This window comes from Bombus flavifrons, chromosome 4, assembly GCF_040668555.2.
Source record: "Bombus flavifrons isolate JBK064 chromosome 4, iyBomFlav1_principal, whole genome shotgun sequence".
NCBI classification, from domain to species: Eukaryota; Metazoa; Arthropoda; class Insecta; order Hymenoptera; family Apidae; genus Bombus; species Bombus flavifrons.
In genome coordinates, this window is record NC_138445.1 from 15,346,246 (window position 1) to 15,359,746 (window position 13,501).

At 31.9% G+C, this 13,501-nt stretch overlaps 2 protein-coding genes across 3 annotated transcripts in view; both read left to right on the top strand.

The window, feature by feature from the left end:
• Positions 1 to 619: 619 nt before the first annotated feature.
• Positions 620 to 12,518, top strand: LOC138179450 (serine protease inhibitor 88Ea). 2 transcript variants are annotated; one of them, XM_069112259.1, is made up of 4 exons: positions 620 to 790; positions 8,728 to 9,081; positions 9,953 to 10,325; positions 10,816 to 12,518. In XM_069112259.1, exons 1-4 carry the CDS (start codon positions 770 to 772, stop codon positions 11,418 to 11,420), a joined length of 1,353 nt encoding a protein of 450 aa, XP_068968360.1. In that variant the 5' UTR covers positions 620 to 769; the 3' UTR covers positions 11,421 to 12,518. The 2 variants fall into 2 exon arrangements, with proteins under 2 accessions (XP_068968360.1, XP_068968361.1); XM_069112260.1 differs by lacking the exon at positions 620 to 790 and adding an exon at positions 4,493 to 4,723.
• A 259-nt stretch (positions 12,519 to 12,777) lies between these two features.
• Positions 12,778 to 13,501, top strand: part of LOC138179446 (protein sister of odd and bowel) — a 258,803-nt gene continuing 258,079 nt past the window's right edge. The window contains exons 1-3 of the mRNA XM_069112247.1: positions 12,778 to 12,823; positions 13,106 to 13,205; positions 13,376 to 13,443. The gene's annotated coding sequence lies outside the window, so the exon portion shown is untranslated. The remainder of the gene's footprint in view (positions 12,824 to 13,105; positions 13,206 to 13,375; positions 13,444 to 13,501) is intronic.

Genomic DNA, 13,501 nt, shown 5'->3' on the forward strand with positions numbered 1-13,501 from the left:
GCAGTAGATTGCATTGCGATTACGATGATTAACATAAATAACTCTATGACTTAGAATTACTTTATCAATATTCTACGAATATTCTATAAATAAATATTGCAGAAAATAGTATAAATGAATAAAAGGCACACATTCTATCATCAAGGTTACAAAAAACCCAATATTTTACCAGATATCTTTTACCTTCTCAGTTTTTAAAGATTGCTCCATGCCCATGATTCACTGTTACCTTCATAATTCATCGTCGTATTTACAAAATTAACACAGACTTCCTCGATTTTCGTCAAAAGGATCAGAGCAACGAAAATTACGAATAATTGCGGAGATCGATGTGTGGAAATTAATGGTGTCGTTGATAAGCGGGAGTTTCCGGGAACATCGCGGCCATCGACCGTACAAAATCAACATGTTAACAAAAAGACGATTGTCACGAAAAAAGTGGATAATCGTTAACTTCGCTGGGATTTCCCTGCGTCCTACGCGTCTTTTGCCGCCCACCTCTCCGTATAAGGTATAAATGCATACGAAAGAGAAAACTGAAGCTGCGTCTTCGTCGAGGATTAGTCTTGAAAACGTCCAGTTTCGTGCGAACAGATTATCCTAATATATCGTAGCGAGAATACTTGCCTTTTTCATTAGCACCAACAATTCGTAACGTAACACTAGCGGTGAATGTAGCTCCAATCAATTTTAGTTAAAAAAAAAAAGAAAAAAGAAAGATAGGAAAGAAGACTAAAGTCGTTGAAGAACCTTTTGACCATCGTGAAAGATGTTGGTGAGAAATTTGCAGGTAAGTCATTGTCATATACGATGATTTGTATCTTGTGGAGTAATGTAGATGTTGGATATGTAGATTTGTGTTTTGTGTTTGTAGTATATTGCCTTATGAAACTATTCGTATACTTGTTACAGAAAATTTTTATAGAGTAATATAAGTTGCTTTTCGAGGGACTACGGTACAAATTCTAGTTTCAATAATAAATTATACGATATATAATAAAATTTGTATTTTATGCCTTTTTATAATGGAACCTTATGAAAGAGCGTAAATTGTAATATACAGGTGAAGCATACATGAAATGTGCTTCATATGGAAAAAAATATTCGCGTTTCGAGTTCTTACAAAACGTTCTTATGTTCGGTATAAGAGAATTTAAAATCAACTAAATCATTTAAAATAAAAATATTTCGGTTTACTTATTTATTCGGTATCTTAACAACTAATTAATTTACTTAATACTTTGATATTTAACAGTCAAACAGTTAATTTGGGTATTTCATACTTTAATAAAATATACTCACGCGTAAATTCCATTTTGCAAATTTCACGTATATATGTATAAGGAACTCTAGAGTGGTTGTAAGTTTAATTAAATAATTTGATATCTCTTATCGTCTTCGACAGTCCCCAAAGTGTAATAACCGTGCCTATGTGTATCTGAATTTTCGTAGCTATGGACTTTGTATCATCAAATAACATTGACACTACGATAAAATGTATTGATTCTTCTGACATATGAGAAGAGAATTTAAAACAATCATAAGCCATAGATAGCATGAGTCGTAATATTGTCATTTCTCTCATCAAACTTTTCCAGACAGTTCAAATATTAAAGATATTACTTACTATCTTATTATTAGTCAGAGATCGTAAAACAAATAAAATGTAATAACATAACTCTCACCTCTGAATATCTAGACACTCGTTCTTCTAGAGATAGAAGAAACAACATTAAAAATATTGCGGATACAAAAGAAATATCATATATTTAATATATAATGATATTTTCATAGAAATTCTGGTAGTATACCAGGAGTCTTTGAAAATTTTTTATTATTTTGAATTTTAAATAATTTTAATTAATTTTTACACAAATTAAATTTTTATCAAGTTTTATTAATCCACTTTCAAATTTTAAATTATACGATACAATTGTACAATTTTAAAGATACGTTAGAAAAGTGTCTCGCATAGTGATGTCTTTAGATCGTTGCTGTCACAATAACAACGAGGGCTTTTCATTCTGACGGTCTCTTTATACGTAATCATATTGTATTGTATAATACGATACGGAGCTTCACTTTTCAGCTTGTTACGGTTAATCAACGGTAAAAGCAATGCGTTGTAAGTAAAGTTGTGGAATTTCCAGGTTCCTCATTAACATCTATACGTAATTAACAACTGGTCGCTCTCAGTTATGACTGAGAAGAGACAGAACAATGGAATGGAATTGTTCTTTCGCAATAACAGATGAAATACAACGAAGGAAAATATATCTTGTTATTCTTATGTAAGATCAATTAAAGAATCTAATGGCATCTTTTCCTTCCTTGAATAACTACGACGAGTTCGTCTTGATTAAATAAAAAATAAAAAGAAAAGATATTCGAACAGTATTTAATCGAGATCAAAGTCTGAGTAGTTAAAAATTGCTAAAGTTTATATCATAGCTTATACGAGAAGAAAAATGTACTACAAGCAATGAAATGATAATAAAAATAGCGAAAATGTTAATTAGAAGACATTGCAGAGTTTACAAAAATATATAGAAGATTATTATAATATTCTAAGAATGTAGGAAATGATTCGATTTTTTGAGCGATAAAAGGGATCGTAAGAATAACGATTCGAAGAAAATTATATTAATTTGCTCGTAGAAATGCAGAAAGTAATAGGTGTAGAAATGAGTTATTTCCGATAAATTGAATTTCCATTTTACGTAAAAATCGAAAAGAATTCATTTCTATAGTTAATAACTTGATTTCTTTTTCAATTGGAAAGATTCAATCATACAACAGGAGTCAATGTCGCTTAATTATCTTTAATAAATCTTATGACAGATTTGTTGATCGCTCTTGTTGTAGCTGTTTAAATGGTCTTGACTCGGTAACGATTTTCGAGAACTCACAAAGGAACTAACACTCCTTTCGAGTTACTTTCTCTGGCTATTGGCCAACGCTTTGAAAAGGAGCCTGCTTTATTCACTGAATAAATTCTGGAAGAGGGAGAAGCGAGGAGAAAATTCCAAAGAACGCTTTCTGAAAACGCAAGGAACTGTGATTCATTTCCAACTCTCGTGCTTTAATCTGGCAGGATTAAAAATATTCAGTTTCAAGAAACATGAAACACAGACTATAATAAATATAAAGTATGAAAATTACAATGAAATTTTCATTTAATGTAATGAATAGATGCAATTTTTGTATCTTTACGAACATAGTTAAACAAATAGAATCTAAATAGAAATTTGTTTCATACACCAAATATCAATAATACTTAGGTTGCTCTACTTTAAATATCTCATATATTTTTACATATTATATGCATTTATATGCAATATAAATTATTAAAATCTCAAGGTTTCCAAAAATGCGTGAACATCCGCAGTCTAAGAATAAATTTAGAAAATTGTGAGTTAACGTCGTTGAGGTGAAAGAATTAATCTAGCGAAGATCGTTACTCGTAAAATTAGCGTTAATTTGCGATTCTAAGAAGTCAAATAGAACTACATTCCTGATGTCGATCGCCTTAAATGGCATCGAAGGAGGAAGTTATTACTGGTGAAGACAAAAAGGGTGAACGTTCTTACAGTGAATCTAGTTTTTGCTTCAGCTTGAGTTAATGGAACGAAGACATCTTTCTTGTGACACTTGACATCTTTCCTATCTTCTTGTAGTTATAAAATAAATAAATAGCGATTATCTATATCGTTTATATATACGCGCCAATTATTGTATCGTACTTGTTATTATCGTTTCGTAATTGCATTTTTATTTTTAAACGTTTTATGTTTCATTTATGCGTATAAAAGTGAGAATATTACTTTGTATCTGGAATATTATTATCTCCTATATCTATACTTTTGTGTTTTATATATTTTTATTGTCTTCGCTCTATTATTCCTTTCTCACTTTTCTATAGAATCTCAAACGTTAAAAAGTTAATTCGAACATTGGATAGACTTTGTGCCAGTGACTGTCATTGAGAAAAATTATTTAAAATGTCGCATAATTAAATGCAATCAAACAAGTTCAATAACCTTGAGTCACCCGCACAGAGTACCGAGGAAAATGTAATTTGAGAAGCCAAACCTACCAAGCTGGTGTATTATCTCTGGTTTACATACGTTAGCCTCGATTTATATGTTAATTAGAATTACGAGCTTACGGGTTTTGTACGAGTACTCGCAAGTAAACTAATTTATGCCGCAGGTATGACGAAATATTCTCCAAAGACACTTAGGTATCAGTTTATCAACCCTAACATCCGCTTTCATCGGAAGAACTAACTATGTATTGAAAGTGTACGCATAGGTACGCATACATAATGAATTGTATCGATGATTTCCGATTATGTCGTAGTTTCCCCACCGACATCATATGGGATTTCCTGACAATGAAGTCATTAGTATCAGGCATTTCCAATATCGCAGAAGTAACGACCTATCGGCTTTGTGAACGTTGGTTTGCGCTGTTGCGCTGGAAAGGATTCGTGTCCGATGAATAAATGTGACTCCACTCACGAGCAAAACTTGTGGTGGGGAAGTGGTCGAGGAGCCAGTTACTCGCGGGCATCTCGGTGACTCTGCTTTTCCTTCTCCGCACTCAGTTCAGTTTCGTAGCGAGCAACAATCGGACGTTTTTTCGTATTTAAGCCGATAGTTTACAATTTGAGAATCTAGAAAGCAAGAAGGCGCAGATCAACGAAATGTTTTTCAAACCGGTGAGTGGTGACGCTTCGATGAAGTCTTGACTTAGAATTCAGTAGAAACGACGTAGAATTAACGTAGATCTTCATTGTCTCAGCCGCATTAAGATTTCATCTTTGTAATGAGAAGCTAGGTTGTCGGTGGAGATCCTATTAGTCTGATGAAAATTGTATCGATGCATTGATTGTTGCATGTATCGACGCTTTAGAAGTTAGTTGTTCCTAAAATGAAATGGTTTTTTAATTTTATATATAATTTAAGTTAAACGATGTTTAAGTAACGAGTTCGTTAGTTATCAGAGATTATACGTAAATACTCCCCATTAAATCTAGAAGGATGATATTTTATACATGACTCTTGTTGTCTTCGTAATGAAAAGTTCAACTGTGATAACTTATCTCGTTGTATACACTTTTTGCGCTTTCCATCGTTTCTTTCCATACCTCGTATCGATCCGATATTAAGTCAATAATATTCTATCGTGTGTGCTTCAAATATTCTGTTTCAATCAAATACTTCTATTTCTGTAGGTTTATATATCTTTCAAATTGGTTGTTTACCATTGTAACAACTGCTGTAGTAGGTAACTGACAACTCGGTTGAGATCACAAGTTGCATTTTATGATTTTTGAGAACAATTGATTCATGGTTTTTCGTAATCAAAAACATTTCCATCATCGATGATGGTTACCGGTATCCAGACAAATTTTAATTATTTGTAACAATTATTCGTAACTTATGGAATACCTAAAAATTAATATTTCTTAATTACTTAATTTATTTTAAAAACCTTTTTCACATTTACTGACCACTTTCTTCCATTCAAATAAAAATGAACTTTTCCCCAATCACTTGTTTCGTAAGAATTTAAAAAATATGTGTCGTTTTTTTTGGTATCTGACTAATTTTCTGTAACCTACATATTTTGATTCCCATTAATAATTAAGTTTCTCATATAGAAGTGAAAATGTTCGTTGCTTTGTTTTACGATCAGCCTTCCTCGAACCATGAAGGACAGTCTTTAACTCACATTTTTACTCATTCGTATTACATCAAGGAGGAATCATAATCACAAGAATTTAATTGACTGTAACGTTTACAAGGAACGTTGGAACAGTCATTATTGTATTACTTTTTGATTGATGAATTGCGTTAATTCAATTTTAATTTGACTTTGTGTATAGCCACGCTAGGCTGCGGTTGATTACACGCGTGATACGTGCTTTATTTATTAAGTTGGACACGTATCTGTTCGAAGAATTCACTTGTTATTCGCCGATTGTCTCTGTTGGCATTGTCAGATTTTAAATGTCTTCGTGAATGCTGGTACTGTTAAAAATTACGAAAAAATCCAATGTCATTGCGGAGAGAAAGATTTCAGTAAAATAGTCAACTGCTATTGCCTGTGCTATACTGTACAATCGTAGTAAAATTTTACAAGTTACCAGTTACCAGTATCGATAAACAATTCCTATATAATATTAACAAGTTTGATAATAAAATCTTCTGCCAGTAAATTATACAAGTTATCTGGTCATCGCATTTGAGTTTCTAGATTTCATATTTCATATTATTTTTACGCTGTTGAAAAATTTCGTATTATGCGTATTCTGTGGATTTTTGTATCTTTATACTTGCTATAAATTCATAAACATCCGCAGTATCGTAATAAATTATTTACACTCTTGTTTCTAACATAAGATGAAACATTTTTATAAAAAGGCTACAAATTTCGAAGATAATAAATTCAAGTGATAGACACATAATGAAAGAAAAAAGAATACAGCAAGTCAAATAGAAAATGGCAATAAATATTTAAGTACTGAAACAAGTAAAAGTACTTCGTGGAAATAAGAGAAAATCTTGAAAGGTGTAAAATAGAAATTACACGATGCAATTCTCATAAATCATGGAGCGTTTCGTTCCGAAGAACGTATAATGAAATAGTAAACAGTGGAACGGGATGAAATTGAAGGTTGTCAAACGAGGAACTGGAAAGTCGCATACGAAATTACGTAAATTCTGTATTAGTATTTGCATAAGGCGAAATTAAAGTGGAATAATTCATGCAAGTTTCCCACGTGCCACAAGTAGTATGCTATCAGGAACAAACTGTACAGGCGTGGCTGTGTTTTCTCTTGCTTTCGTCATACGAGGCTCGTTATACTTCAATTTCAACCAAGAAAGCCGGACACTATGATGTCACGGTTTGCTCGTTGCTTTCACTCGCCTCAAAGTTTATCTTGCTTTCGTCCCAGATCGTGTAATTTTCACTAATTTTACCATTACGTTCCGAACCCTTCGAGAAAACATTTCCATATTTATCTTACGTTTTTAACGAAGTTAGCCCTAATCATTAACAGAATACTTTAATTTCTATTTTATACCGTCCTTTAATAATTCTTTTGAAGACCGATGAATTTTTCGCGGAGAAAGATATCGGCAATGAAAACATTTCTAGAAGAAAACTATAAATCTAAATCATTCCGAATGGGTCAATATTTTGTTGACATTTCTTTAAAAAATGATGACGGTATTTCCAAGTATATAATTGACTGATGTCGTAATTTTAAAAATATACTAGCCTTGCTAAAATGGTAGTTGTTTTGTTGATAATATGGTAGACAATATTTATGTTAGTGAAAAACTAGAGTATTTTCATATAATAAAATACAGATTAGGGCAGAGAGATAATAAATGTTTAAACTTTATGTTAAATTATATGAAATTTTCTGTAAAATTGATGTCAAATATATTTTTATATTTGCATGAATATAATTTTAATAATGGATTGAAAAATTAATAATAGATAAGTAAAATATTAGTATCGGTTTATTCTATAGCAAGTAGTACAAATTTAATTCAAACGTTGTCCAATTGTGAACTATTTTTAACATAAGATAATCTAACATAACAAACTATTTTAACATAAATTTATTCCTCCACAAAAGAAATTAAAAAATTTCCAACTTGTATTTTAACGAACAATAGATACTGATTTCGTCATAATCTACGATTATCATCCTGGGCACAAAATCAGTTCTGCCCTAAATAAGTGTATCTGATACCACTAAAATTGCAAAGTAAGTTATTGTGATTAACTAGAGCGTGACTCCTACACGAAACTCTTCCCCTGCTTGACATAAAAGTGTCGTAGATATGGATGACGTGTGTGACGATTTATTTGTTGACCTTACGATCGTGATCTCAGAACTTGTATAAATTACGATTAGAGGTCACGGCTACCGAAATGTGAAGGGGTTGCGAAACGTCTAGCTGCTGGATTGAAAATACTTTCTTCATCTTATTTGTTTTCTTTAATGTTTCCGGTAAGATACGCTTCGCTTTTTTTCTACACTATAAAGAAAGTCAATTGTACGAATCGTTTTAAGCAATTTTTACTGAATCATGGATACTCTTCAATCATGTATTATCTTCGCATTTCTGCTATATTGTTCGTTCATAGCGAAGTTGTAATTGTGCGACAATGGAGGCTAGTAACAACGATGACACAATGATAAAATGGAAATGTCGTTCACTCGGAGTTTTATAATGATACAGGAAATTACTCGAACGTCCGTAGACGTTTTCGAAGGGTGCAATTTAACTTTGCGTAAGCTACGCATGTATTTCGTTTCAATTTCCTAGTTTCTGGTCTTTCGTATTTTTCTTCATGTTTTTTGTTTTACTTCATCATAATTATATAATTGTATATTCGATTTTTTACTTCTAAGTATTGATATTATAAAAATATTTTGCTTTTAACTTAATATATACAAACGCTCCAGCGTCCATTCATACTCTTTCCATAGAAAGCTGCAAGTGTACCGTGCTCATCAAACAAATCCTAACAAATAAATAGTAATATTTATTCCAAACTGCTTTGTACCTAAATTCCTCTTATTATACTTTAAAAACTTCATATTTTCTTATTATCAATAATTCAACTCCTTTGAAGAAGAGAACTCTTCAGAGACTTTTAGAATGTTATTTTCTCAACAATCATTCTTTCTTTCAGGCAACGTCGGTGTTACCAGTACTATTGCTGGTAACTTACGTATCAGCACAATGTCTCACCGGAAACGACAGTCCTCCGACGATGAGCATTGGCTCGAAGAAAGGTGTGATCAACTCGAGATTCGAATTCGCTCTCGATACTCTTAAGAAGATGTCTTTGATCGAATCACGCGACAACATTTTCTACAGTCCGCATAGTCTTCATCAGGCTCTGACCTTGGCGTACTTCGGTGCTCGAGGCACCACCGAGGACTCCTTAAAAAAAGCCTTGCACCTACCTAACGATCTGTCCAAGGTCGATGTGCAACGATATTACGCTTACGAGAATTCCCTCAAAAATCAAGGTGACCAAGAGGTGAGGATTTAACTGGAGCTGTTGCATAATTTATCGTTTGTGTTTGCAAGTATTTCAAGGCGAGCCACATAATCGTAACATCAGGACCCGTTTGCACAATAGTAACATCAATAAATTCTACCTTTTAAAATTATAATTATGAAAGCAAGCTATAAGGATTTGTCCAATACTCTTTCTCGTTTTGAAGGTTTACTTGAAATCACCTTTTTCTATTAGTAAGTCTGACTATTTAAATGCTATATATTATTTTAATATATTTTTTTTGTACTTTAACAAAGCAATATGTATGCCTTTTACACTTTGTTGTTACTTACTATTACACAGTAATGTTACATAATTTTTAGGTATTGTTTCACTTCTTAACGGATTAGACTTGGTAGTCTGTATAGTTAGATACTTTGAGGTAGTTGAACTTATTGAAATTCAAGTAGGAAGCGTTTTGACCTCATAACTCTATAGAATTTCTTAATCAAAAGTTATGAATGTAACGCGTGAGTAATGTTTGTTTCTCGACGTGGATGGATGACATAAAGTAAATGATTTTATTTGATCAGTTATATAATTCTTGCCTTTGTTCGTGATGAGTTGGTGCGACTATAATGTCTGGCTAAAGAATATCTTTTTTTACATTACTTGAAATTTTTCTATTTTTCAGTAATAGCTAGATAATTTTGTAAAAGTTATGTTTGGGAATAATGAAATTTCTGACGATTGCAAGTAAATAATAGTTTCTGTACTACTGCTAATGAATTTTGATGCAGTAATAATTAATATAATATTTAATATTATCGTAAAATAGGTAAGGGGTAGAAATAGGAAAGTGAAGTATTTAGAGAATGAATCATTAAATTAGTTTTCTTCCTCTATTCAGAATTCATCACGAGGTTACGAGTATAACTCAGCGAATCGATTATGGATATCGAGCACGAAAAAGGTACGAGATTGTATGTTGGACTTATTTGAAGACCAACTGGAAAAGACTGATTTTCATACTAATCCAAACGCGGTTCGTGATCACATTAATCAATGGGTGAGCAACATGACCAAAGGACATATCCGCGATCTTCTTCCTGTTAACAGTATTGGAGTAGATACTGATTTGGTTCTGGCTAACGCAGTATACTTCAAAGGTCTTTGGGAAAGTCGTTTCGATCCAACTAATTCTAAGAAAGATATTTTCTACATTTCGAACTCTCAACATTCCATGACTACATTCATGAAGCAGTCAGGACATTTCAATCATCGTAAGTTACACATCTTAAATTTATGAAAGACTAAAATTTATCTACAGAAATCTGTGATGGGCAAAAAGAGTATAATTCAAATTTTTAATCAAAATAGGTTAAGTATGCTAATATATTCTACATTGATCTTTTTACATATGCTTCTAATTGGTTGCAAAACGTTTTAATTGTTACAAACTCTGCTTGGTCAAATAAACAAAAATTTTAGTCGGAATAAGTCATCAGTTTCGAAAGAAGAAAAATGTTTTTAAATCGAGTATACTGTATATATTTTGTAAGTAAAATGGGACAAGACATTGTATGTTATAAACTTTCATATCCAAAATCTAACCACCTGATCTTACATTGCAATTCAAATGTTGTAAGTGCGTCTCTACAAGACTAATAATTCTGACTTATATTCTTTTGCCCGCCTAGAAAAGCTATAATCATATTATATCATTGCAAATATATATAAATAGAAATAAATACAAATAATCTTTCCTTACAGTCGTTTCCGAAGTACTTGGCGCGCATGTGCTAGAACTGCCGTACAAAGGCAACGAAATCTCAATGTTCGTCCTTCTCCCACCATCTGTTTCCGTCGCAAGATCCACCGCTGACGTTGAGCAAAACGGTGAAAGAGACAGTGTTCGTCAACTGATAGAACGCATTTCCACCGAATTAGGATCCACAGAACTCCGCGATCTCTTGGATTCCGGTATACCACCTCAACAAGTCGATGTTATCTTACCGCGATTTGAAGTCGAAAAGGATCTTCCAATAAGCACGCTGCTTCATGCTATCGGTGCAGGCGAATTGGTAATGCCTAATGTTGCCGATCTTCGAGGTTTCGTTAAGGATGGTGAAAAATCATTGCATTTGGGCGACGCTGTCCATCGTGCGCGAATCGAAGTCACTGAAGAGGGCACCACTGCAGCTGCAGCTACTGCTCTCTACACTTTCCGATCTGGACGACCATTGCAACCGGCAATTTTTAATGCGAATCATCCTTTCTTGTATTTCATCTATGAGAAACCGACTCGTACTATTTTATTCAGTGGAATTTATCGTACACCTAATACTCCACAAAATACCGCGGAGACATCAGCTTGAAATGTTTGAAGAATGAATGTGATTGTCGTCGTTATTCTCCGTTTGTTTTTGAAGAATGTGGTGCGAGGAATGAGAAGCTTTATATGTGTTTGTAACATATACAGGTATGAATGTTGGTAAGATGTGTTTGCATGTATATATTTTAAGATGAGTATAATCGATAGTTATTTACAGAGCACCTAATATTTATACTAAATTTATAATATACTAAAATATTTTGATGGATATTGTATAATTTCGTACAAATCGCACATGTATTTCTAAAATGTCACAATAAGTGTCATCGTATCAGAATAATTTAGTCACGAGATCGAAGAACTCAAAACCGCCAAAGAAAGATTTCCAGGACTGAAAATGGAGAATTACACATTCCATTTAAGCTTGCAAATAGTGTTTCGTTTTTCCTGAAAAATTTGTGTTGAATTGTGTCATTTTGACATACATGTGTGAAATGTATAGAATAATATGGATGAAAATTTGTAATCGGATTCTATTATAATATTTTGGTGCGTTACATATAGTGAAAATTAAGTTATTAGATTAAAGATGTATCAAATTATAATCAAATTCGATTTATTGTATGTATAACGTATATATATGCACAGTATTCGAATTTACTAACTAAAACGAAGAAAATAATACGTATTGAAAATATCCTTTACAATGCGGTACGAAAAATTGATGTTATATGAGTTGTGTTATGTTTGCAATTTTGTTTGTAATTGTGGAGTGTTGTTAAAGGTTTTATAATTTTTCGAGAATTAAAAATGATGATTGTAATTTTTGTTTCTAATATGAATTTCAATCTATACATGTTATATTGAAAATATAAATTTAATATAATTTTCCTTATTTATACAATATATAAATTATAATTATCGAAATGATAAATTTTTCACATTTATCAATTAAAAAAATATTTTTCAACCCTGATTTGAGAGCCTAAAAAACAGGTATAATATTTTACAGGAAGAACTTCAGATTTGATAATATTTAAAAACATGTGCAAATGCGTTACTTGTGAATGCTTGTACTTATATTTTATATACGTGTATTGGAAAATTTTAAATTAAAAATGGAGAATATTTTATCCATAAATGTAGTTTTATTCTTTATCTTTAACAATTTTTTCACTATAGAAGTTTGTATTGTTTAAGTTAAGGAATGATAAATGAAGAAATAAAATAAAAAACCATAAATTCTGTTCGTTCAAATTATACGTATTAGCTCAGATGTTCTATTGAAATACGTATTGCTACCGAAAACGTTCTTTGCACTCGGGAGTCGGGGAGTTTCCCCACTCCTCGTCAACCGAAATTCGTAGGGCAAATTACGTCGCAGGGGTTCAGTCTAATGTCAAATTTCGAAGCGATTAGATGTGTATCGGTGTCACTCCGTGACAGGTACCGATTTCTATACTATGTAGTACATATTTTTATAATCATTCTTTTATCACTTACGTTCTTGTAACTTCGTTTACTTATCATACGTTTTTTAATTGAATAATTTATAGCAAATAATTTATTATTTGATTATCTATTTTTCTTCGATCGTCTTGTTGGTTATTATATTTGCCGGTAGATCGTATAATGAGCCTTCAAGACGCAATTTGAGCTTGATTATTGTTTCATTTTGTACATAATTTGCTTTTTATACTTATAATGTTTTGGCTTTTTTTTGTGCAGATTATTGCTCGACTACGCGGAAAATTTGGAGATGTTAGGAACATGCAACGAAATTACAAATGGCGTCATAAAATTCAAAAGGATGCCATGATAACTAATGGTAACATTTGATTTATTTTAATAAAGTCAAACGTATTTATATGTTTATTTTCTTTTTCTATTGGTTAATTGCTAACAGTTATTTAATATTCAATCGATATACATAATTAACCAATCATCACATTTTTTAGAAGGAATTATTCATATATATGAATTCATATTTTGTTAAAGGTTTCTCATTCCTTCCCTTTCATCCTGTTTCCTGGAAAGGACTTAGTGATGCTTAAAAAACCAAGAATGTAAGTAACTTTGTATTTTGTACTTCATTTAATTCCTTGTATTTTATGTCAACTATGA

Coding starts and splice junctions, on each gene's coding strand:
- LOC138179450 (XM_069112259.1), top strand. CDS start 770: ATGTTGGTGAGAAATTTGCAG. Junction 791..8,727: donor TGTTGGTGAGAAATTTGCAG/GTAAGTCATTGT, acceptor TCTTTCTTTCAG/GCAACGTCGGTGTTACCAGT. Junction 10,326..10,815: donor GTCAGGACATTTCAATCATC/GTAAGTTACACA, acceptor CTTTCCTTACAG/TCGTTTCCGAAGTACTTGGC.